Here is a 24,552-nt window from a genome sequence, read left to right as displayed (position 1 = left end):
GGTAGACATCTCCCATTGACGTGCCTTTTGATGTGCTTCAGACACAGTCCAACATTCTACGAAGTTTAATATATCTTGTAATTGAAAGTTCAGTCCTCCAATATACTTTGAAACTAATTGTTCTTCACTCTCATGAATGTCATTTCGTGCCACAAGATCATGAAATTCTTCGGTGTATTGATCCATCGATCTAGTTTCTTGTTTCAGACTTTGATATTTTTGATATAGTTCACAATGTTAGTTTAATGGCAAAAACTGAGCACGAAGCTTCTGCTCCATGTGCTCCCATCGCTCAATCGGGGCTCGACCCTGATGTCTGCGTGTCTACTTGAGTTGACGCCACCAAGATGCAGCTCAACCTTTTAATTTGAGGGATATTAATCCCACACGACGATCTTCGAGTACCTTCTTAAATTCAAGGATTTCGCGAACTTCGCTAATCCAATCCAGAAATTCTTCAGAAGTTCCAGTTCCTTTGAATTCTGGGATATCAAAACGTAAGCCTGAATCCCAATGGTATCTTCGTGGCTGTAGGTTATCTCTTCTTTCTAGACTTCATCGATATGGCTCAAAGTCATCATCAGAATCATACGATTGGGTTTCTCGATTTCCTCGAGAACTATGCGAACTCTTTTCCTCATGCCGATCGTTAAATCTAACATTCTCGGCCATTTGACGAGTTAAATCTTCAACTCGACAATTAACCTCAGCCAGTTGTCTTTGTAGATCTCGCACCTCATATCGATGGTCACAATCATTGTTTCCGCTATTAAAATTAGTTTGACCTCGACTGCCCATTCGACCCGCCATGGTGAATGGTACCTAAATTTTTTTTTGAACTCCCCACGACACAAGGAATCGTGTCAGATTGAAAAATCCAATAACCCGATTTGATACCAAAATGATGCAATGCTACGGTGGACTTGGTACACACTGATCCATGATCCAAGATCCAAACGCACGTGGAAGCTGAAATGATATAGAGTCTAAATAGAACTCTAAAAAACTGATTTTCGGGATCTGTGCACTCTGTTTCGACAGAAGAGATCCAAATAAAACTTGTGCGTGATTTGCACAGTGATGTCTTTTTGCAATCGTTGTAATTTTGAAAAGATTTTTAAATGTAAAACATGTGAAAACCAGACATCAAATAATAAAAACCGGTTCTCACTAGTGGATGAGACCGGGTCGAACTCAGGGAACGGGAATATTTTGTATTCAAACACACAAGTCTAAACTAATCTTTATTGCTGAATTATTTGAAATGTAAAATGTTTAAGAAGAGTAAAACAACTAACTATTACAACAAATGAATACCCTTCGCAGAGGGCGTAAAGTGCAATATTTACAAACCCAATTAAATTCCTAAATTCTAAAATAAGAGAAAAACATCTTCTATTCTTGCACTTCCCATGTCATGCAATCGCTTCTGCTCCAATCCTGTGCGATCCTGCACAAATAAAATGAACACGAGCAGTACCAGAGATAGAAATAGACTATACTAAACTAGCTAGATGCTAAAAATATGAAATGATAACACTTCTAGATCCGAAATATGATTTCTAATTAGATCTAACTAATTAACTACAATTTAGGTAACTTTCAGAACATCAGAATGTAAAAAAATTCAGAACATCAGAATGTAAAAAGAACAAGAAATTGAATATGAAAACTAAGCTATATGAATGTATTAAAAATAGGAAATGACAAACATGAAATGAATGTTAAAAACAAGAAAATTAAGATCAACACACAAGTAACTAAAAATCAGATTGAATTAAGCAAAACATAAAAGCAATTAACAGGTAAGTAAACGACATAGAACCGAAACCAAAATTCATACTTGAAATGAAAGCAAACAAGACATTACTGAACTGAAAACAGTAAAACTCGTAAATGAAAACAGAAGACAAAAACCAAAAAATAAAAGTAAACAAGAGATTAAAAATCAAAAATCAGATCTATGCTAAAGATGAAAACAGGAAAAAAAAAACAAAAATTCAACTCAAAACAACTAATGAATCGAAGTGAAATAGAAAAATCAGAAAATCAAAGATCAAAATATTCAGAATTACACATTACACACATAAAACTAAAGAATTATGAATGACACACAGAAAATCAGAATTACGAAGTGAAAGAAAACTAATGAATCAAGAAATCAGACACACACAGAAAACTAAAGAAAAATCAAGAAATAACAATCAAAACAGGAAAATAACAATGATCGAGTCTTTTTTTTTTCTTCTTTTTTTTCTAAAACAACGCAGAATGATAGAATCGGTTGAACAGAATCACAGATGCTTAATACAGGAAACAGAAAAATAAATGCCTAATAGCTAATTCGATCTATTTTTTTTTCTCGGTTTTATTTTGTTGTTCTTTTTTTTCTTTTCAGTTTTTACTACACAGCATTACAAACAGAATTCATTCAAGAACCTGCAGAAGAAGAAGAAGAAGAAGAAGAACGACTTACCGGAAAAGGAAGGAAGAGGTGGCTTCCACTTCAGGCGCCGCCATCGATTGGAAATTTCCTTGCCACCGGATGATGATCGGCTGCTGGAAGAAGAAGAAGAAGAAGAAGAAGAAGAAGAAGAAGAAGAAGAAGAAGAAGAAGAGAAAGACTCAGCACTCACCGCACCGTGAACCTGAGGGAAGAATCTGGCGACCTCCACCACCGCCGCCGTCGCCGGAAGGAAGCTCCACCACCGCCGGTTGCCGGATTTGACAGAGAAAGAGGGAGAAAGGGAAGGTAGGGAAGGGAATAGCCACCGATGTTAGTGGAAGATGGTGAGAAAAGAGGGAAAGAGAGGGAAAGAGGGGAAAGAGGAAGGTTTGGGCGTGAATGGAGGAGGCGCCCTTCCGCTCCCTGTTTTTGGGGTTTTTAAAAGTAACGAACCGGCTGGAACCGGTTTGAAACAAATGCAAACCGGTTCAAGCCGGTTTGTTTATTTATTTATTTTTTAAAAGCAAACCGGGTGAACCGGTTTGTGTTTATTTTTGCAATTTTCAAAAATCAAAAACTATATAAAATTTTCAAAGATTTAAAAACAAAACTTATTTATGAAGAACTAAAAAAACTATTCTAAATTTTTTTTCTCTTTTTAAAAAAAACAAACACTTAAAATGAAAAAAATATTTTTCTATATTATTATTTTTTTATTTCATTTTTAATTGCAAACTAAAACTAAACTACTATGAATATAACAAAAACTAAAATATGTATAAAAATGTAAAAATAAAACTATTTTTCATGCATTTTCTATTTTTAAATCATTTTAGCACATTTACTCAAAAACTAACATAAAATTGGGTTTTTGAAACATTATTTCATAAAATCATGCATATTTAAATGTTAATAAACCCTGAATTATATGCATGATCAAATACCCCCATGCTTATGTTTTGCTAGTCCTCGAGCAAACTAGAAAAATGCAAAAAATCAAACTATCACCTAACTCACTTTCGTAGGAATCACGGTTGCATTTAGCTCATGCAACAAGCCCTTTCAACCCCTGCGTTACCCCAGTGGACGAGTAAGGTCTCGTGAGGGTTTGCAGTGATGCTACCCACAAACATCTCTGTCATGTATGCATAATATTACACATCCTCACAATCAGTAGGTAATTAAAGACTTTATTTTCACAAATATTTCCTGTTATTTCAAAATCAAAATATAATTAGAGTTTTTTATGTACCACCACAGAAAAAGAATTTCTTTCACTTTTCTAAATATCACAGTTATTTATGTTTTATTCTTAGAAAATCCAATAAAAACATATTATTATTTACTTATCCTCACTCATATGTTTTCTACACAGGTTTTCTCAATCATACTTCTAAGCATTGAACTTTTCTTTCTTTTTAAGCTCTTTCCTCTTTTTTTTTCTTTTCACGCTTTTTTTCTTTTTGCGCACTTATTTTTCTCATATAGCTTGCGTGTGGTCTGCTTTTATGCCTTGTGCAATGTCAATATCTTCTATACTTTTTCAATACATACCAAAAGATATCAACTAAGACATAAAAGTGACTTCCTTCATTCACCTTTATAACATGAGAGTCAAATATTTCAACTTGTATCTGTTCTCAGTTACGTAGGATCACAAAGTTTTCCACTCTCCTTTTCCGAAATGGAATTAAAAGTTTCAACTTACATCTAATTTTCATCTACTCAGGATTGTGGAATTATCCAAACAACCTAACACATGCTATATTTTTTTCTTTTGAGCTCATTTTTTACACTTTTGTTCATTTGCTTAGTTTTTCAAAAATAGAACTGTGCATATTCATATTTATGATTCAAAATAAATTCTAACATGTATCTATCATCATTTCTTTGAAATCCGCATAAACAACCATAATTTTTAGATCTATGTCAGAAAAAAAAAATTTCGTGGGGCTTAAAAATCCTCTAAAAACATTAGATTTGAAATAACATTCATATAAGTTCAAACTCTTTCTTTAAAAATCTACTTTTCATGAGAAATGTGTAAACATGTGCAAGAACGTAAACAGAAATATCAAGGTGTGCATTCTACACCCTCCCCCATGCTTATATGACATTGTCCCAGTGGCACTCCCCCATGCTTGAATAAAACTAAGTAAATGTACATGAGGGAAATAAATGAGGGAAAAGAGTAGAATAACCTGACATGGAAAAATATACGTTCTATGAATGTAATGAATGCAATGTATACATGACAAAACATAAAACTCATGAATGAAAAAAAAAGAATATGAAAAAAAACTCATGAAGAAAACTAAAAAGTAAAAACAAAATAAAATCTATAAATTCTAAGTAAACCTAATAATGTACAAGATATGGGTTGCCTCCCATAAAGCGCTAAGTTTCACGTCCCCAGCCAGACGGATCTCTGAAAAAACCTTCATCGTCCATGAGATCAATGGACATGAAGTCAGACTCAACCGGGCTCTATGAAGAAAAGAGTGTCATCTGTGACACTACGCACTGTGTTTCCATCCCGTCTACCTCTAACTGTAGTATCAAAACTCTCTTGACATGAAGAACGGAGATTAGTCTCATCTGAGAGACTGGTCAAGAATCGAGAGTCTAGGACCGACCGAGTATCAATAAATGCTACTTCAGACAAGTGGTGAATATGATCAGGCTTGACTTGGTCAAGCACCTTCTGCATCTGCACCTCTTGCTTACTCAAAACGATTGGTGATCCTAAAGGCTGAGAAAATGGGGCTTTATATGATGAAAATGTATGTTGTGAGTAAGGCCCCTTCTGCTGAGGTATCATGGAGATCGACTCGTCAGTAGAAATGATATAGGGTTCATGAGTCGATTCCTGAGTGGGGTGACATGCCTTTCCATACTGAAGGGATGTAACAGATTTGACTTGCTCATGATGTGAATCAGTGGGTTGCAAGTCAAATGACATGGAATCCTCTCCCTTTGAGACAACAGACTGACTATGAAGGTTCCCCTGACTTTTTCTACTCAATGTTTGAGCTAACTGTCCCATTTGAGTCTCTAGCTTGGCTATTGACTGCGTATGGGAACAAAGAGTGGCCTTGATATCAGAAAAGGCTTCTAACATCTTATCTTGAAATGATGAACTTGGAATGGGCTCCTGAGGTGAAGGTAGACAATACTGGGGATGAACCTGTGGAAATATAGGATGCGAGTAACCTTGTGAAGGGTTACTGGGTCTATACTGTGTTTAAGAGGGCTGATGGGATAGGGGAATGGATTGGTTTCGCCAACCTGGGGTATATGATGATGTAAACGAATCAGGCATGGGTCTAGCAAAACCTTGGGCAACATTCACCTGCTCCTGAACGAATTCAGGATATAATGGTGCTGCCGGACAATCTGCAACACAATGTGCAGGGCTAGCACATATCTCGCACACTCTTTCTACTGGATTTCTCGAAGAATTGGCTAGGAATTGATCTAACTTCCTAGTCAATTGGTCAACCTTGGTACGCAATTCTAACTCGGACCCAACTTCGGAAATCCCAACTTTCCTAGGACCACTAGGCAGAGATGTAGTCCTATTGAACCGTGAAGACAAATTATGATGCATCGTGTTTTCACTCAAGGTCTCAAATAGAGACCACGCCTCATCTTCACTCTTGAGCATAAAAGTGCCCCCACAAGACGAATCAACCATTTGACGGTGCTTCTTAGTAAGCCCGTCATAAAAATACTGCACCAACTGCCAACGAGGCACCTGGTGATGGGGACACTTACAGAGAAGATCTTTCAATCTCTCCCAAGACTCGTGAAATTATTCTCCCTCAATTTGAGAAAAACTGGTTATAGCTTTACGAAACTGATTCGTTTTACCAATTGGGAAGTATTTTTTTAAAAATTCTTTTTGCATTCCTTCCCAAGTAGTAATACGAACCGTCTCAAGAGATTTTAACCAGTGCTTGGCTTTATCTTTGAGAGAGAACGGAAATAGAGTCAACCGCATAGCATCATCTCCAAAATTATTGATTCGCACAGTCGAGCAAATCTCAAGGAATTCGTCGAGATGACGATATGGGTCCTCATTGCTAAGGCCATAAAACGAAGGTAACATTTGAATCACACTGGCCTTAATCTCAAAATGACTCGCTCCTACATCAGGTCTCGTGATACAGGAGGTGGGAGTATACGTATTTGGCATGAAGTACTCCCTCAAAGGACGGATCAAATAATGATCGTCAGCCATTGCGTACACCTTAGAGTAGACCGGTGTAGCACACGTCCTAACTTTGGGTTTTCTACCTAACTAACGCACTAAGCGGCCAAACCACGCAAACCACAAAGCGAGTGAACTAAAAACAACAAAAACTAAACAAACACCACGCAGTTACACATAAAAGAGATTATGCACAGAAATATAAAATCTATGTGTACGGTACCAATCGTACACAGTCACCTCTAAGGGGATCCTAATAGGTGGGTTGTGCATAAAAGTAAGCTCGTCTCTAAGATATGCACATACGTGGTTCTAAACCTAAATGCACACAAACACTAGGCAATAAAGTGAATACTAATATTACGCCGTTCCCCGGCAACGGCGCCAAAAATTTGATGTCTTTTTGCAATCATTGTAATTTTGAAAAGATTTTTAAATGTAAAACATGTGAAAACCAGACATCAAATAATAAAAACCGGTTCTCACTAGTGGATGAGACCGGGTCGAACTCAGGGAACGGGAATATTTTGTATTCAAACACACAAGTCTAAACTAATCTTTATTGCTGAATTATTTGAAATGTAAAATGTTCAAGAAGAGTAAAACAACTAACTATTACAACAAATGAATACCCTTCGTAGAGGGCGTAAAGTGCAATATTTACAAACCCAATTAAATTCCTAAATTCTAAAATAAGAGAAAAACATCTTCTATTCTTGCACTTCCCATGTCATGCAATCGCTTCTGCTCCAATCCTGTGCGATCCTGCACAAATAAAATGAACACGAGCAGTACCAGAGATAGAAATAGACTATACTAAACTAGCTAGATGCTAAAAATATGAAATGATAACACTTCTAGATCCGAAATATGATTTCTAATTAGATCTAACTAATTAACTACAGTTTAGGTAACTTTCAGAACATCAGAATGTAAAAAAATTCAGAACATCAGAATGTAAAAAGAACAAGAAATTGAATATGAAAACTAAGCTATATGAATGTATTAAAAATAGGAAATGACAAACATGAAATGAATGTTAAAAACAAGAAAATTAAGATCAACACACAGGTAACTAAAAATCAGATTGAATTAAGCAAAACATAAAAGCAATTAACAAGTAAGTAAAAGACATAGAACCGAAACCAAAATTCATACTTGAAATGAAAGCAAACAAAACATTACTGAACTGAAAACAGTAAAACTCGTAAATGAAAACAGAAGACAAAAACCAAAAAATAAAAGTAAACAAGAGATTAAAAATCAAAAATCAGATCTATGCTAAAGATGAAAACAGGAAAAAAAAAAACAAAAATTCAACTCAAAACAACTAATGAATCGAAGTGAAATAGAAAAATCAGAAAATCAAAGATCAAAATATTCAGAATTACACATTACACACATAAAACTAAAGAATTATGAATGACACACAGAAAATCAGAATTACGAAGTGAAAGAAAACTAATGAATCAAGAAATCAGACACACACAGAAAACTAAAGAAAAATCAAGAAATAACAATCAAAACAGGAAAATAACAATGATCGAGTCTTTTTTTTTTCTTCTTTTTTTTCTGAAACAACGCAGAATGATAGAATCGGTTGAACAGAATCACAGATGCTTAATACAGGAAACAGAAAAATAAATGCCTAATAGCTAATTCGATCTATTTTTTTTTCTCGGTTTTATTTTGTTGTTCTTTTTTTTCTTTTCAGTTTTTACTACACAGCATTACAAACAGAATTCATTCAAGAACCTGCAGAAGAAGAAGAAGAAGAAGAAGAAGAAGAACGACTTACCGGAAAAGGAAGGAAGAGGTGGCTTCCACTTCAGGCGCCGCCATCGATTGGAAATTTCCTTGCCACCGGATGATGATCGGCTGCTGGAAGAAGAAGAAGAAGAAGAAGAAGAAGAAGAAGAAGAAGAAGAAGAAGAAGAAGAGAAAGACTCAGCACTCACCGCACCGTGAACCTGAGGGAAGAATCTGGCGACCTCCACCACCGCCGCCATCGCCGGAAGGAAGCTCCACCACCGCCGGTTGCCGGATTTGACAGAGAAAGGGAAGGTAGGGAAGGGAATAGCCACCAGTGTTAGTGGAAGATGGTGAGAAAAGAGGGAAAGAGAGGGAAAGAGGGGAAAGAGGAAGGTTTGGGCGTGAATGGAGGAGGCGCCCTTCCGCTCCCTGTTTTTGGGGTTTTTAAAAGTAACGAACCGGCTGGAACCGATTTGAAACAAATGTAAACCGGTTCAAGCCGGTTTGTTTATTTATTTATTTTTAAAAGCAAACCGGGTGAACCGGTTTGTGTTTATTTTTGCAATTTTCAAAAATCAAAAACTATATAAAATTTTCAAAGATTTAAAAACAAAACTTATTTATGAAGAACTAAAAAAACTATTCTAAATTTTTTTTCTCTTTTTAAAAAAAACAAACACTTAAAATGAAAAAAATATTTTTCTATATTATTATTTTTTTATTTCATTTTTAATTGCAAACTAAAACTAAACTACTATGAATATAACAAAAACTAAAATATGTATAAAAATGTAAAAATAAAACTATTTTTCATGCATTTTCTATTTTTAAATCATTTTAGCACATTTACTCAAAAACTAACATAAAATTGGGTTTTTGAAACATTATTTCGTAAAATCATGCATATTTAAATGTTAATAAACCCTGAATTATATGCATGATCACACAGCTTTCCAACGAATCCAAAAATACTAGATTCGGAGCAAGAACGACCGTTCCACGGACTCGACACCGGGACTGCTAAACAAGTCCAATAAAGATTATCGAAATTCAGGGAGTAGACTGTTTGAAGGGAATTTTGACCCTTCAAACGTTGGAGTTTGCACAAACTCACAACTGACGAAATGAAGGTCAGATCCAGATCTTTCCAAAACACTAAAGATCACAATTTTTGGAATTTTATATAATCTTATACGAATTTTTAAATTTTAGAATGGTATAAGTTATTGTTTCAGAAAATAAAATTCAAAGATTTGACAGTAACAACAAAGATGAATATTTTTGAAGCAACTAAGCAACAATTCAATCAAAACCAAAAACATGAAAGTTGTAGGTCTAGATTATAACTTTTCACAGAATCAAAAAAAGTGAAATTTCATTTAGAGAATCTCTAGATAACCAGAAAATACCGAACACTATTAAGTTGGTTCTAAACCAAACTGGTGACAGTGGATGACTATCAGACCAAGACTTTGATAGACAGATTCAGGGGTTCAAATGAACGAATCTCATAAACCTTTAAACTACAAAGTTGTAGGAAATCTTTTTAGCTTTTCAGAAAGCTAAAGAACACCAAAATCCGTTTGGAAATGAGTCCGACACAGATGTTTTAGCAGAAATATTTTTGTTATCACGTAACAACGATTTGGTCCTTTTGAAAGAACCTGAGTTCATTCACACACATCAACAATCCGAAATAACTTAAGATCAAATGAGACAAGTTTTAACATGAAAAAAATACTTCTAACATGCCTTCACAACTCTTTAATGGTCTAATATATTTTAGCAAAATCAAATCATGAACAATTGCTACAAATGCGAATAAAAGTAGCTAAAAAAATAGAACGAAGAACCGATAGAGATATCTGGGCTGAAATCGATAATGGTCGTCGTTGGAAAGCAACCGACACAACAAGAGAGATACAAACAGTAGGGATGAATGAGCAACCACCACGAACAAACTTAGAACAACCATCACGAATAGAACCTCTTCACAAGAGCACCTTCCACATAAAAACGAAGTTCAAATTTTCTTTCACACTAAGATACCTTTCTTTTTAACACCAACCATACCAAAAAACTTGATTTTTCTCACTCAAGAACCAGCCACACTACCAATTTCGAAATTGAACAAGACCCCTCAACCCTTGGTCTACCTCCCTAGTTAAGAACTTAGGTTGCTTGGGAAGAGCCACAATAAAGAGACCTTGGTCTTCCCAAGCTTTACACCAAAAATGAGTGTACAAGCCTAGATTTTGTCAAATGCTAATAACTTCACCAATAGTCCATTTTTGACTTTGGGCTGGTCAACATGAATTCAAATGAGGTCCAAGATGGACCACACTAAAGTGGTGCCATCTAGGACCCCCTCCTCATGAAGACGGATCAAGATCCAGATCTAATAGGTTGTGAATTGGATCCTGCACCAACACCAAGAGAGAAGCGAATTTGCGAAAAAATAAAAACTATCTTTGGACCCTATACACCCTCTAGTACCACAAAAAGATCTTATAGGTTACCAGAACTATCCGGATCCGTAGAATCCAACTCCTAAAAATAATACATGAAATAACTATTGATGAAGCAAAATCCAAAAATATGATTCCATAATGGAATCAAAGCAATAAAAGGATCACAATGAGCATCAACTAACTGGAAGATCCACTAGGACCACGGATGTCCTGCAAGCGTGTGGATCGCCTTGGGTAGCGATGTCCAGAACGGGTCTAGATATTTGGATTGGGATCCAAATCCGCTTCTGTTTCTGGATGCTCTGCATCAATATGACTCAGACATGGAGTGGTTTACATTCACTTGGTCCATATCTTTACTCAAATTGAACTGGGAAATCTGACCCTATATAGATTTCAACCTGGGATGGACCGTTTGATGGTCCTACGAATCTCCTTTAACAAAGTGAGGTTCTTTAATACCATCAAACGTCACACTCCTCTTTGGCAATAGGGATGGCAGTGCATGGGGGACGCCCCATTTAGATCGGGGATGAAAAGAAATGGGGATGGAGGTTAAAATCAAAACTTACATGCGGATGGAGGCAGGGATGGACTTACGCTTTCCCCCACCCTATATGCCCCATCCCCAATCCTTCTTTAGAGATGGCAATGGACTGAGGGAAAACAGGGCCCCATCCCACCTCATCCCGTTTGGATCGAGGATGAAGGACATAGCGGGGATGGAGGTTAAAATCTAAACCCGGGGATGGAGGTTCGGATTTTGAGATGGGGGTGGTGGTGGAGACCTTGTCCCCTGCCCCGCCCGGGTCCACTGCCATCCCTATTTGGCAATGTACTCATGATATGTAGTTATTATATAAAGTGAATGACAAAACACTACCTAATTGATAGGTTATTTACAATGAACTGCTTGGATTTTTTTTTGGAAAGGCAAGGTGAGGTTAGGCAGATCCCTATCAGTTATACAATGGTACCATTGGGTTTTGAACCTGCTCAATAGCTGCTCCTACCAAACAAGCAGAAACCCATTGGTGAAGCGCTTGGTTTTTTTCTTTTCTTTTAAAAGGCACAATTGATCATAAAAAAATATTAAAATTGTTGTAAGACATTTATTTATTCAACAAAAGAATGAGTTTAATAAAATAAGTTCACAATTAAAAATGCTGTCAGACAATAGCCTCGGATTTCAGATACATGGATCTTTAGCCTGACCCACATTTCAGGCCAGAGATTCATGTATTTTGGGGGCTTCTGAGGATCTCATAACTAGGTTTGGGCTGTGATTTTTGCTGGGTAAATGATCTGACCAATTTGTTTTTTGCCAGACCCCTGACCCTACCCGAATTTTTTATATGTATTTTTAGTAAAAGTAAAATTTTGAAATTACGCAGATATGAGTTTGAGATTTTATTTTGGTGACCTGACAAAACTAAAACCCGACAATTTGTTATTTGAGTGGGTCACCTGACTCATTGACATCCCTACTCCTAACCATAGTGACAAATATCTCGAGATTTATTAAAATCTTGGGATAATATCGTGAGAAATCGCCTGAAAGTTTAAAATGACAATTTCTCGCGAGATTTATAAAAAACATAAATATCATGAATTAAACGTGATATTTATGTTTTAAAAGGCTATTTATCCCCAAAAATGCATATTTTTATTTTTAAATAATGTATATTAATATTTTCTTATAAAAAAATAAAATTTATATTTTTTAATTAATTTTTTTATTTCTGAGATTTTGCCAAAAAAATGCAAGATTTATGAAATTTTTTCAATTTCTCAAGATTTTTTGAAAACCGAGAAATTGCCGTTTAAAACGTTTGTCACTATGCTCCTAACTGAGTGTTTTGAGATTCCTTTGATATTTACATAGAAACCAACCCCTTTGATCTGAGACATAGCCACACTGGCTTTGCATATCCTACCTAATTTTTTAAAGGCAAGCTGGAGTTAGGCAGACCCCTCCCACCACCACCACTTACTATTCAACGTACCCACTGGTGTTTGAACCCGCAAAGTCCCACCATAAGGAGATGTGCACTGACAGGTCCTAACCAACCACGCGGAACACTGTTGGTGATTTGTCTGTCGTACTTACGATTGCTGTCCTGCCAGCACAAAACTTTCCCTTTGAGAATTGGTGTGGGCACTATGCTAGATTAGACCCTCGGATCTAAAGAACCAAGGCAATCAAACGCCAATTTCTCCATGCTTATTTGAATAGACGGACTTTTGTTGCACCTATCAGTCATGTGTTCGGCTGAGAAAAATAAACTGCAGAAAACAATGCCAAAGGGGCATCAATTTCCAGTGTAGTAACCCTGGCTTAATGGCATGAACCACTCAATGACATTCTTATCCAAGGTCAAAACGTGATTCTAACTAAAATATAAGGCATGAGTACAAGTTAATTGTAATTAGTTTTATTTAATAAAAGTTAAACTATATCCTACAAGACACTATTTTTGTTTGATTTTTCTTATAATTATAATTAGTTTTATTTAAACCAATTATTTCCTATAATTGTGAATGCCACCAAGTTGACAGGATGTCACAAGTTCCAAACCCATGAGTAACTTACCTTGTTGAAGCCAGGAGTACTCTCCGGTGGGCAGGGAGGACCTCAAGGGTTAAAAGCCAACCAATCTGTGGTTGGTAAAGAGGGCTTTTTTCTTATATTATCTAAAAAAGAAAAATTTCAAAAATATTACAGGTTTTTTAGATTGTATGATTGTATCAGCTTTTGCAAATTTCACTATTCAAACACATTGATATTTGTGTGTATCATGAGAATCTGATATGAAAAGCCATCTTCCTATCCGGATATGAATTCCAATCCGAATTCAACTGAACAGTATTTGATTATTTATGATTTTATCAATGCCCACATCCAGACCAAATCCAGCCCGTTCAAATCCACCAATTTCTTTACTACCTCTCTCAAGCTCAAGTCGGTGAAAGTCTGAAGCTCAAAGTCCAAGGTCCAAGTCCAACCCCCCCCAAATAGGTTGTGGAGCTTGTTCATCCAACCACTTCAGAATCTGCTTAGTAAAATTCGGTAGCCAAAGTTGAATCCGATTAATAATCGGATCAGAACTGGGTATTAAGTTCTGCACTTGAAACTGAGTCCAAGTCCGAATAAAATTGGAACCCAACTAAGATCCAAATCGGAATACATGTGTCAGATCTTACTTAAGGTAGTAGGATCTGGATTCGACATTAACTGATGCCCAACTGACTCTGAATCTAATTTAGGATTCGATCATAATATATCCCATAAGGTCAGAGTCGGTAATGCCTAGATCTGACCCGCATCCGACCCGTTTGCACCTCTAACCCTGACTAAACACTGTTTGGCATTCATGAAAAAGACAAAGAGCAAAATAGTCAATAAGGCCCAAGATATATAAGGGCAAGATGGTCATTTTCACAAAAAAAAGAGGTCTTGAGTCTTGACCCATGAGCTCCAACTGCCTCTCTCTCTCTATAAGAGTCTATGTTAGGTGCGGTCAACACTCACGGGAAGGCCATGAAATCGAAAAGGATGGCCGGCCAAGCCCCTTAAAGGCAAAACGATAAGTCTTTTTCCCCTTCCTTTTTCTATTTTTCTTCTCCTGCAAGTATTTTTTTTTTTTTAAAATTTCTCAAATGCAGTCTCTCTGCTATAAATTCCCTAATTTCCTTCGCCCTTTAAATTCCCTCTCCCTCCCTCCCTCCTCTTCCCACCACGCTTCGTTCCTTCTCCGATCGTTGTCGCTCTCTCTCCGCAAAACCCTTGGATTTCGCCGGAAACTGTTGACGGCGAGGCCTCAGCGGGCCATCGGCGGGGGGAATTTCCGGTCGGTTTCCGGTGAATACTCGATCGCCGGCGGCGTGGTTCCCGTGGCGTCGGCGATGGGCGAGGAAGGAGCGCCGGCGAAGCGGTTCTGGACGAAGTTCCGGGGGGAGTCGCTCTTCGCGATGTACAGCCCGTTTCTGGTGGGGTTGGCGTCGGGGACGCTCAAGCTGGAGGGGTTCCAGCAATACATCGCCCAGGACGTGCATTTCCTCCGGGCGTTCGCTCGCGCGTGAGTTTTTCTTGGGATTCTGACTAGGTTCTGACGTCGATTTGTTTTTTACGATTTCGGGTGGGGTTTTCAGGTATGAGATGGCTGAAGAATGGGCGGATGATGACGATGCGAAGGCGTCGATCTGCGAGTTGAGGGATGCGGTTGTGGAGGAGCTCAAGATGCACAATTCCTTTGCGGAGGTGAGTCCTTGATTCGGTATGATTGATGGGGGTTTTGGAAGGTTTGTTTGCTTTCGTGTTGCTTCGTTATATCGTTGGTGATCGTGTGTTGGGTATTGGAGAATTTCTCATTGGAGTGATGATTGACTATGGATTCGAGTTATTTGAACTTTTTGTTATCGACTGGGTTCTCGTACGGCGTAGATCGGTAACGGTTATGGCCTCAATTCGCTAGTTATTGCAGCCATGTTTCAGCTTTTAGTTATTGAAATCTGAACTAGAAGGAGATATGAAATATTTGATATTCTATTTCAGAATATGACGGTTTTGTGTGAATTCAGATAAATGCATCAGAATGTATGTGACAGATGGATCGCAAAAACAATTCGAGCCAAGCTTTCTTAAGAGTTTTTTATGCTAAGATCATCCCTATATTTTCATGCTTCCTTCATTCTTGTAAACTCAAATTTAATTCTGCATGCAACCGTGTGAATTTCTTGTCCACTCTGTTTTTGACAATTTTCTTTATGGAGAATGCCCTTATCTGCAATCAAACACGACTTACAACTTTATTGAAAATTTGGACTCTTGCATAAGTGGTTGTGAAAGTCTTGGCAGATTGGTGAACATGAAATTGTTGTTTCTCTCGACGTTGTTTTTTGGTCTTTTCAGATGAAGGCCGGTTTTGAATCAGGTAGTTTGATCAGGGATAAAATGCAGAATGGATCTTAGTGTTTCTTTACCGTTTTCCATTCTTACCGTGCATCTTGTTACATATGCATAGCTGCCTCAAAAGCTGAAAGATATTTTGTCACACTACATGCTTTGGTTTCTCCTTTTTATTGCTTGATTTTCAGAAAAGAAATGGTAGTAAACTTCATTTTGAAGAAGAAGCATGCTAGATTCTACATTGATGGTCTTCATTTAACTCTAGAAAAATTTCTCCAGTGTATTAGTTAAAAACACATTTTGCAAATGTTTGAATGGATGTGAATATCGTTCTTTGTTGAGTAACTGAGCTTGTTGTTTTTAGTTGGAGTATATTGGCAGTATATTGCAATCTCTCTCTCTCTCTCTCTCTCTTTCTCCCCTGTACGATGCATGTGGAGGAATGAGCGTGTTTTTTCTTTTTTGTTTTCGTGAGGAAGGGGGTGGTGAGGGGAATGAAATGTGGTTGGAAAGACTATCTAACTACCCAATATCAAGTTGTTGCGTGCCACGTTTATATGCTTGTCCAGTCCACCAATGTCTATACAAGTGGTGTAAAAGTCATGATATATCCTAGCATGGGTGTGGGTACCGGTGCAAAGCAATTTCAAAAATTTTGGACATAGGGACACGGCTATATATATGGATATATTTAAAAATATATATATATATATATATATATATGTATATATATATATATATAACAATAATAAGACTCAGTCAAAGTTGTGCCCATTAGGGGACACGACTATATATATGTATATATAACAATAATAAGACTCGGCTATATATATATAAATATATAAAAAGATTGATTTTTTTTTTTAGTTTTTATACGTCTTTTGCCCTAAAAATGGAAAAATATAAACTCGATCAAAGTTGACCGAGTCCAAAATGTGGACGGACTCGGCCCCAGTGCGTTGACCGTGTCCGCCCCGTGTCCGAAGCCGCACCCGTATCGGGGCGTATTGATGCGGGTGCATCAACCTTATAGCCGAGTCCGTGTGACTTAGGATATATCACACAGTAAGTCATGATATATGATTTTAAAGGCTCAAAAGTGCTGCAGTACTTTCTTGAAACTGGGTTCAGGGGTGTATGAAATCTGTATCTGATGCCATGTATGATACAATATGGTACATTATAATACACCCTTATATAAATGTGCTATGCACCCACTAGGTGAAAGAATTACAATTTTCCTTTTTTTTCATATTATGGTCATTTTTGTTCATCTCTTTTTGGTCTATTGGGGTCACTTTTCACTTTTAATACCCTGACCACCCAAAATCTTTGTTTACACTTTACAAGTTTTATGAAGAATTTTAACGTCTCCAATAGTGGAAGTTTCAAGGATTTTGGGAATACTTTCCTTGTTTCTCATCGATCACTTTAAAGGCTGATTTTGGCATAAAAAAAGGGTGGTGTAAACTCTTTTAGCAAACATAAGCATTTCTCAACCTAGTTTGTAGCTTCCTCTTATCAAATGTAAGTCTTTTTCATATTTTCATAGAAGGAATGACATTGTTTGTTGGTTAAGAAAATTAATCGAAAAATGAGTGTACTTTACAACAAAAATGACACGTTTCGTGAAAGACCTTGAAATTTTAGAAATCCGTCTGCTATCCAAAATAACAAATACTATTATTTTTAGGACTTTTTAGCCATCAAACCTTTCCTTTATATGCGAATTTTCGCCTCCGCCAAAAATGCCTTAGTCGCCGCCATCGTCGGCAGTCGCTGCCATCGCCGACAGATGCCCCTTCAACCGACACTTAATCTTCATCATCCTGTCAAAAACCAGTCTACGGTAGATCCCTTGGTGGTGCGGGTATGGCGGATTCCACCATGACTAGAGGAGCCACCACTTGGCGGTAGAGAATGGTCTGGATTTTCTGATGGAAACTCGAACCTCGAAACCTCACAAATATCTGAGTTACCGCGCATTAAAAAATTACCAAATTCGCATAAAATAAGTGTAAGCAAACTTTTTTTTAAACTCGAATCGACAAACATCGCAAATACTTGAGTTACCTCGCATAAAAATGTAATAACATCGCAAAAAAATATGCGTTTTTTTTTATCTCGAACCGACAAACCTCACAAATAATTGAGTTACCTCGCATAAAAAATGTAATAACATCGCATAAAAAAATTTGTGATTTTTTTTAACTTCATCCCACAATCCTCGCAAATACTTGAATTACCTCGCATAAAAAATGTAATAACGTCGCATAAAAAATCTATGATTTTTTTTAACTCGAATCGACAAACTTCGCAAATACTTAACTTACCTCACATAAAAATATAATAATGTCACATAAAAATTTGTGTGAGCGAACTTTCTTTTAAACTCGAACCTCTAAACATCGTAAATACCTGACTTACTTCGCATAAAAAATATTGGTAATTCATATAAAAAGCATGCGAACTGCCTTTTAAACTCGAACCGACTCTTGGGTTCCTCCGTGTTATATAAATAGTAGCTGTCAAGACATTGCATATTCTATGGCTCACATTCTAGCGCTATTTTATTATTTCTGGATTTTTTATGTGAAGTAACTCAGGCATTTGCACCAGTTTGGAGGTTCGAGTTTGAAATAAATTTCGCAGATTTTTTATGTGACATTATTATATTTTTTATGTGAAATAACTCAGGTATTTGCGTAGTTTGTCGGTTCAAGTTTAAAAGAAATTTCACAATTCTTTTATGCGAATTTAGGATTTTTTATGCGAAGTAATTCAACTATTTGGGATGTTTGGAGGTTCGAGAGTTTAAAAAAAGTTCTCTCGCACTTATTTTATGCAAATTTCGTAAATTGTTTATGCAAGGTAACTCAAGTGTTTGCGAGGTTTGTCGGTTTGAGTTAAAAATAAATTTTGCAGATTTTTTATGCGATGTTATTACATTTTTATGCGAGGTAACTCAAGTATTTGTGATGTTTGTCGGTTTGAGTTTAAAAGAAAGTTTGCTCGCACTTATTTTAAGTGAATTTGGTAAAATTTTAATGCGTGGTAACTTAGGTATTTGCGAGGTTTCGAGGTTCGTGTTTCTATTAGAAAATCCAGGCCATTCTCAGCCACCAAGTGGTGGCTCCTTCAGTCACGGTAGAATCCGTTGTACCCGCATCACTGGGGGAACTACCAGAGATTGGTTTTTGATAAGGTGATGGAGATTAAGCGTCGGATGTGGGCAGCGGTTGCCGGCAATGGCGATGGTTAAGGCATTTTCGGTGGAGACGGAGAAAATTCACATATGGGAGAAAATTTGCACTGAAAATGATAGGTGCAAAGGATAAAAGGGTCTTAAAAAAATAGTATTTGCAATTTTAGACAAAAGATGGATTTCTGAAATGTCAAGGTCTTTGAGGAAACATGTCATTTTTTGCCATACAGTACGGTCATTTTTCAAAAATTAATGTCTTGGTAACAACTTCGGATGGATAGAGGCAAAGGAAGATGACCCTGCTCATGATTAAGGGTTGAGATGGTTGATGAGCAAACATCCACTTATTACCTTGACTTGAGAGTTGAGAGAGTAGAAAGAGAACATTTTACTGGAGTCAGGTGTAAAACATTTTATTTAGGTTCTAGACACATCACATTGGCTATAATGTGATTTTTATGATATGTACTTCACTATATCTTTTCATTGTCGCAGATATGACTAACTTGCTAAGTCACACAGACTCTGCTATAAGATCGATGCACCTGCGTCGACATGCCCCGACACGGGTGCGGCTTCGGATACGGGGACAGACACGGTCAACCAAGTGTCGGACTCGGTCAATGCACCGGGGCCGAGTCTGTCCATATTTTGGACTTAGTCAACTTTGACCGAGTTTATTTTTGTCTATTTTTTAAGGCAAAAGACGTATACAAACTAAAAAAAATTGATCTTTTTATATATTTAAAATATATATAGCCATGTCCCCTAATGGGTACAACTTTGACCGAGTCTTATTATTGTTATATATATATATTTTTAAAAATATATATACATATATATAGCCGTGTCCCCGTGTCCAAAAATTTTGAAATTGCTCTGCACCCGCACCCGCACCCATGTGACAGAGCTAACTTGTTTTTTTAAGTGTTTGATATTTCTTTGGTTGATCATTTGTTCTGATCCTACATTGTAGTTTATCTACCTCATTATTGCAGTATCAAGATAGCATAGCAATCATATAAATGTCAGTCACCCTACAAACTTTACATTCTTGGTCTGGATCAATTATGATACTGGGAATTTCGATCTTTGCGGATATTTTAAAATGAAATAGTCTGATTATTGGATCCATGAAACAAACACATCTCATACTAGAGGAATTGTATGGAGTGTTGTGTTGGCCATAGCATGAACTACAACTTTTGCTTCCAAAACTATTCTTGACATAAAAAAGGTGCTGGGGATAACATACAAAGAATAAGTTATCTTCTGGGATATTTTTTTTTATTTCTTTCTTTTAGCCTAACCAATTTCTTTGTTGTGTAAAGAAATAGAAGTTGTTTGGTAATAATGTGATTGGTTGCATACTGGTAATGAACTTTGAGTGAAAATTATTTTTGTGAAAATAGAGTTATGTGGCAAAATCTCCTATGTTTTTTTCTTTCGTTTTTTGGCTGAATGGACTGGGTTTCTATTGTGTTTAACTCTTGTTAAAAAAGAAAAAAAATTGTCCAGTTTGCTTGTAATATCTGTGATTTGTGGTTGGTGTTGCTGGCAAACTTAGGTTACTATTTTTCTCCTGAACCTATCAAATAGCTGTGAAGTCTGTCTTATTATCTCTTATTTGCTACTTTTATGATCATCATGATGGTGATCATGTAATGATGGGTCTTCTTCCTCGAATTCATTTCTTTTCTTCCTATTGTTGTCTTGCATATTTGGTTTGACATGTTCATTATATAAGTGTTTTTTATTTTTTGGTATGTTTCTTGGTTCACTGTAAGGTTAGTATGACCTTAAAGGACTTATTTTGTTCATGGAGAAAAGTCTTTGCTAAAATGAAAGAAAAATTTAAAATCTGTTTAGAGAGCTTTGTCCATCAGTCAACACTCCCCAACCCCACCTCCTGCCCCCAACAAGAAAATAAAGAAGGATGCTACAGAATATTTTTTGCAGTATGAATCTGTATTACAGACACAGATCAACATGACATGATTCACTACATATTATAATATAGAGGGTCTTGTTAGATTTCATAAAACAGAGTTTATCCTGCGTGAAGGGTGAAGAACAGAGAGAGAGAGGGAAGGAGCTGCAGAGAAAACCTGATTCCTTAATTCAGGAATCGGCTGCTACTAATGCTTTCATTATATATGTTACTAATCCAAACTTAGGGTACTAAAATACCCTTTTACAAAGAGAAGAAAATACATGTATGCCATTAATGCAAGTATACATGATCATGGGTCTGGACCCGGACCCATGATCCAACACATCTTTTCACCCTCCCTCAAGTTGTGCATGGCTTTGAACCATGAACAACTTGCCTTTTAACATCCAAAACCTGTCTTTAGCCAAACCTTTTGTGAATATATCAGCCACTTGATCGGTGGTTCGTACAAATTCAGGCTCAATCTCCTTCTCTTCTACCTTTTGTCTCACGAAATGTTGATCTATTTCGATGTGTTTGGCACGACTGTGATAAATAGGATTGAAGGACATATTTATGGCACTTTGATTATCACATAAAAGAAGGGATCGAGAGATTGATTCTCCCACTTCTGTCAGTAAGTGCCTAATCCATGTAGCTTCAGCAGTAGCAGCTGCCATTGACCTATATTCGGCTTCTGTACTAGATCTAGCAACAACCTTTTGTTTCTTACTGCTCCAAGATACCAAATTCATCCCAACAAATATACAATGACCTGATACAGATCTACGTTCGTCTGGATCTCCTGCCCAATCTGCATTAGTATAGACAGTAATTTCATGTGCATTTTGTCCATTTGTCCTTTTTCTGTACAAAAGTCTATCCCCAACAGTTCCTTTCAAGTACCGAAGTATCCTCTTAACCGCCTCCATATGCCCTTCATGCGGCTCATGCATAAACTGAGATACTTGATTTACTGAGTAAACGATATCAGGTCGAGTGAAAGTAAGATATTGCAACATGCCGATTATGCTACGATATCTTGTAGGATCCTTATACAAATCTCCATCTTGAGAGCTGAGTTTCTGATGAAGGACACTAGGAGTTCCCAAAGGTTTGCAATCCTTCATACCTGCCTCGTTGAGAACATCAATAGTGTACTTATGTTGGGTGAGAGTCATTCCTTCAGAAGTACTGTCAACTTCAACCCCAAGGAAGTATCGCAGTTTACCAAGATCCTTCATTTTGAATCTTTGATTCAAGAGATGTTTAACCTCCTCAATATGAACTTTGAAGTTCCCTGTGATGATAATATCGTCTACGTATATCAACAGGAGGGTGACTGCGTCTTGGTTCTTGAATATAAACAAAGAATGGTCAAGGAGAGAGCGCATGAAACCATATTTTTGTATTTTCAGAGAGAAACTATCAAACCAAGAACGAGAAGCCTGCTTCAATCCATATATTGCCCTTTTTAATTTGCAAACATATTTTGTAGGATTGCCTTCTGCATATCCAGTGGGTTGTTCCATGTATACTTCCTCCTCCAAATTTTCGTGTAGAAAGGCGTTTTTGACATCAAGTTGACTGATTGTCCACTGATGTTCAATAGCCAAAGATAATATGATTCTGATTGTTCCCATTTTCACAACTGGACTAAAAGTCTCATCATAATCCTGTCCTTGCTCTTGTGTAAATCCTTTGGCGACAAGTCTCGCCTTGTACCTTTCTATAGTGCCATCCGGTTTGTACTTTATTTTGTACACCCATTTCGACCCAACTACATTTCTGTCAAGTGGTCTGGGAACAACATCCCAGGTACCACACTCATGTAAAGCCTCCATCTCTTCATTCATTGCTTCAATCCATCTTTTAGAATTCGCTGCTTGGGAAAATGTTGTGGGCTCATCTTCCTTGCCCAAAGCAGTTAGAAAAAGTTGAAAGTCTAGCGAAAAATTCTCATAGCTGACCCATCTTTCAATCGGGTGACGAGATCGGGTGGATCTTCTAACATCTAAAGTGGAAGTAGATGTAGAGGGGGTATCCATTTCCTGATAAAAAATAGTGGGTGCCTTGCTTCCTCGTCGAGTATAGACAAAACCTCTATACCTTTCTGTATTCAAAGGTGGCTCTGTGCTCTCCTGTGCAATCAACTTATCAGCAGGCATAGTTTCCTTATCCTTCTGATCACAATCTGAAGAACAAATATTGTTAGTACTGGAGAAAAATTCAGAATTCAACCAAGGATAATAGACCTCGACTTTGGAATTTGATTTAGAATAATTGATGTGACGATGATCAAAGTTCAATTCGTCGAAGATAACATTTCTTGATATTTTGATGCGCTTGCTCATGGGATCATAGCACCTGTATCCTTTATAGTTACCTTCATAACCCACAAACCTGCACTTCAAGGCCTTGTTCTGAAACTTATGTCTCATTGAACTGTCAATATGAACATAACATACACAACCAAACACGTGCAAATCATGATAGTTGGGATGAACTCCAAATAGAGAAAAGTAAGGAGACTTGTTTTCCAAAATATCCATGGGCAGTCGATTTATCACATGGACTGCTGAATGAAAGGCTTCTGTCCATAGAGTAATCGAAAGATTGCTATTATGCATCATGCTCATTGCACTCTCAACAATATGTCGATGCCTTCTTTCGGCAATTCCATTCTGCTGAGGCGTATGAGGACAAAATACCCTTCTCCTTATTCCATTACTTTGAAGAAAATTAATAAAGTCACTTGAAGAGAATTCACCTCCTCCATCACATTAGAAGCAAAGAATATTTTCAGAAAATTGATTCTTGACAAATGAGTGAAAATTTCGGAACAACTTGAAGGTCTCAGACTTGTGTTTCATAAAGAAAATCCAAGTATAACGAGAATAACTATCAACAAATATAAGATAATATCTAGTTCTAGACCCAGAGGCAACTGGGGCTGGCCCCCAAACATCAGAACATATAATCTCAAAAGGTCTTGAAGCTCTTTTATTGATAGAATGAAAAGGTAAAACATGACTCTTGCACAAGGAACAACTAGAACATTTGTTGTCACATTCATTCCTAAACTAGACTTGGGAATGAGATTATTTGAAACAAGCTTCTGAATGAAACTACTACGGCAGTGACCTAAACGACCATGCCAAAGATTTGACTTATTGGACTCAGAGACACTAAAAACACATGAAGGAATCTCTGAAGATGACGATGAGGAGAGCTTCAAGTTGGAATCAATAGGACGAACACGAGTAGCAGGATCTTCTTGAAAAACATACATATTGCCTTGTCGTTTCCCTTTAGCGAACGTCTCCCTCGTGCAGAGATCCTTGACAAGGACAGAAGAGGGAGTAAATTCAACTGAAGCATTGATATCATCGACAAGCTTGGAAACGGAGACAATGTTTTTCTTGATGTTAGGAGCTGAGAAAGGACTTTGACATAGGTATGACAGAATTACCAATATGAGAGATAGAGTGGTGGGATCCATCCCCAGTGACTATACTATTTTTACCAATGTAAGGAACAAGGTTTAAGAGCTTACCAGCATCACCAGTAACATGAGTCGCTGCTCCAAAGTCCATATACCAAGTACCCTGCTCATTCTGTTT

The 24,552-nt window shown here is 37.0% G+C and overlaps 1 protein-coding gene across 1 annotated transcript in view; it reads left to right on the top strand.

Annotated features, from left to right (window-relative positions):
• Positions 1-24,552, top strand: part of LOC149845538 (bifunctional TH2 protein, mitochondrial-like) — a 69,970-nt gene that overhangs the window by 29,736 nt on the left and 15,682 nt on the right. The window contains exons 2-3 of the mRNA XM_089988302.1: positions 14,549-14,961; positions 15,035-15,143. Coding sequence (XP_089844428.1) covers positions 14,549-14,961; positions 15,035-15,143 — 522 coding nt within the window. The remainder of the gene's footprint in view (positions 1-14,548; positions 14,962-15,034; positions 15,144-24,552) is intronic.

Source organism: Nuphar pumila, chromosome 2 (genome assembly GCF_984573655.1).
Source record: "Nuphar pumila chromosome 2, dmNupPumi1.hap1.1, whole genome shotgun sequence".
Taxonomy (NCBI): Eukaryota; Viridiplantae; Streptophyta; class Magnoliopsida; order Nymphaeales; family Nymphaeaceae; genus Nuphar; species Nuphar pumila.
The sequence above is the reverse complement of the archived record's forward strand: the minus strand, read 5'-3'. Positions and strand labels throughout refer to the sequence as shown.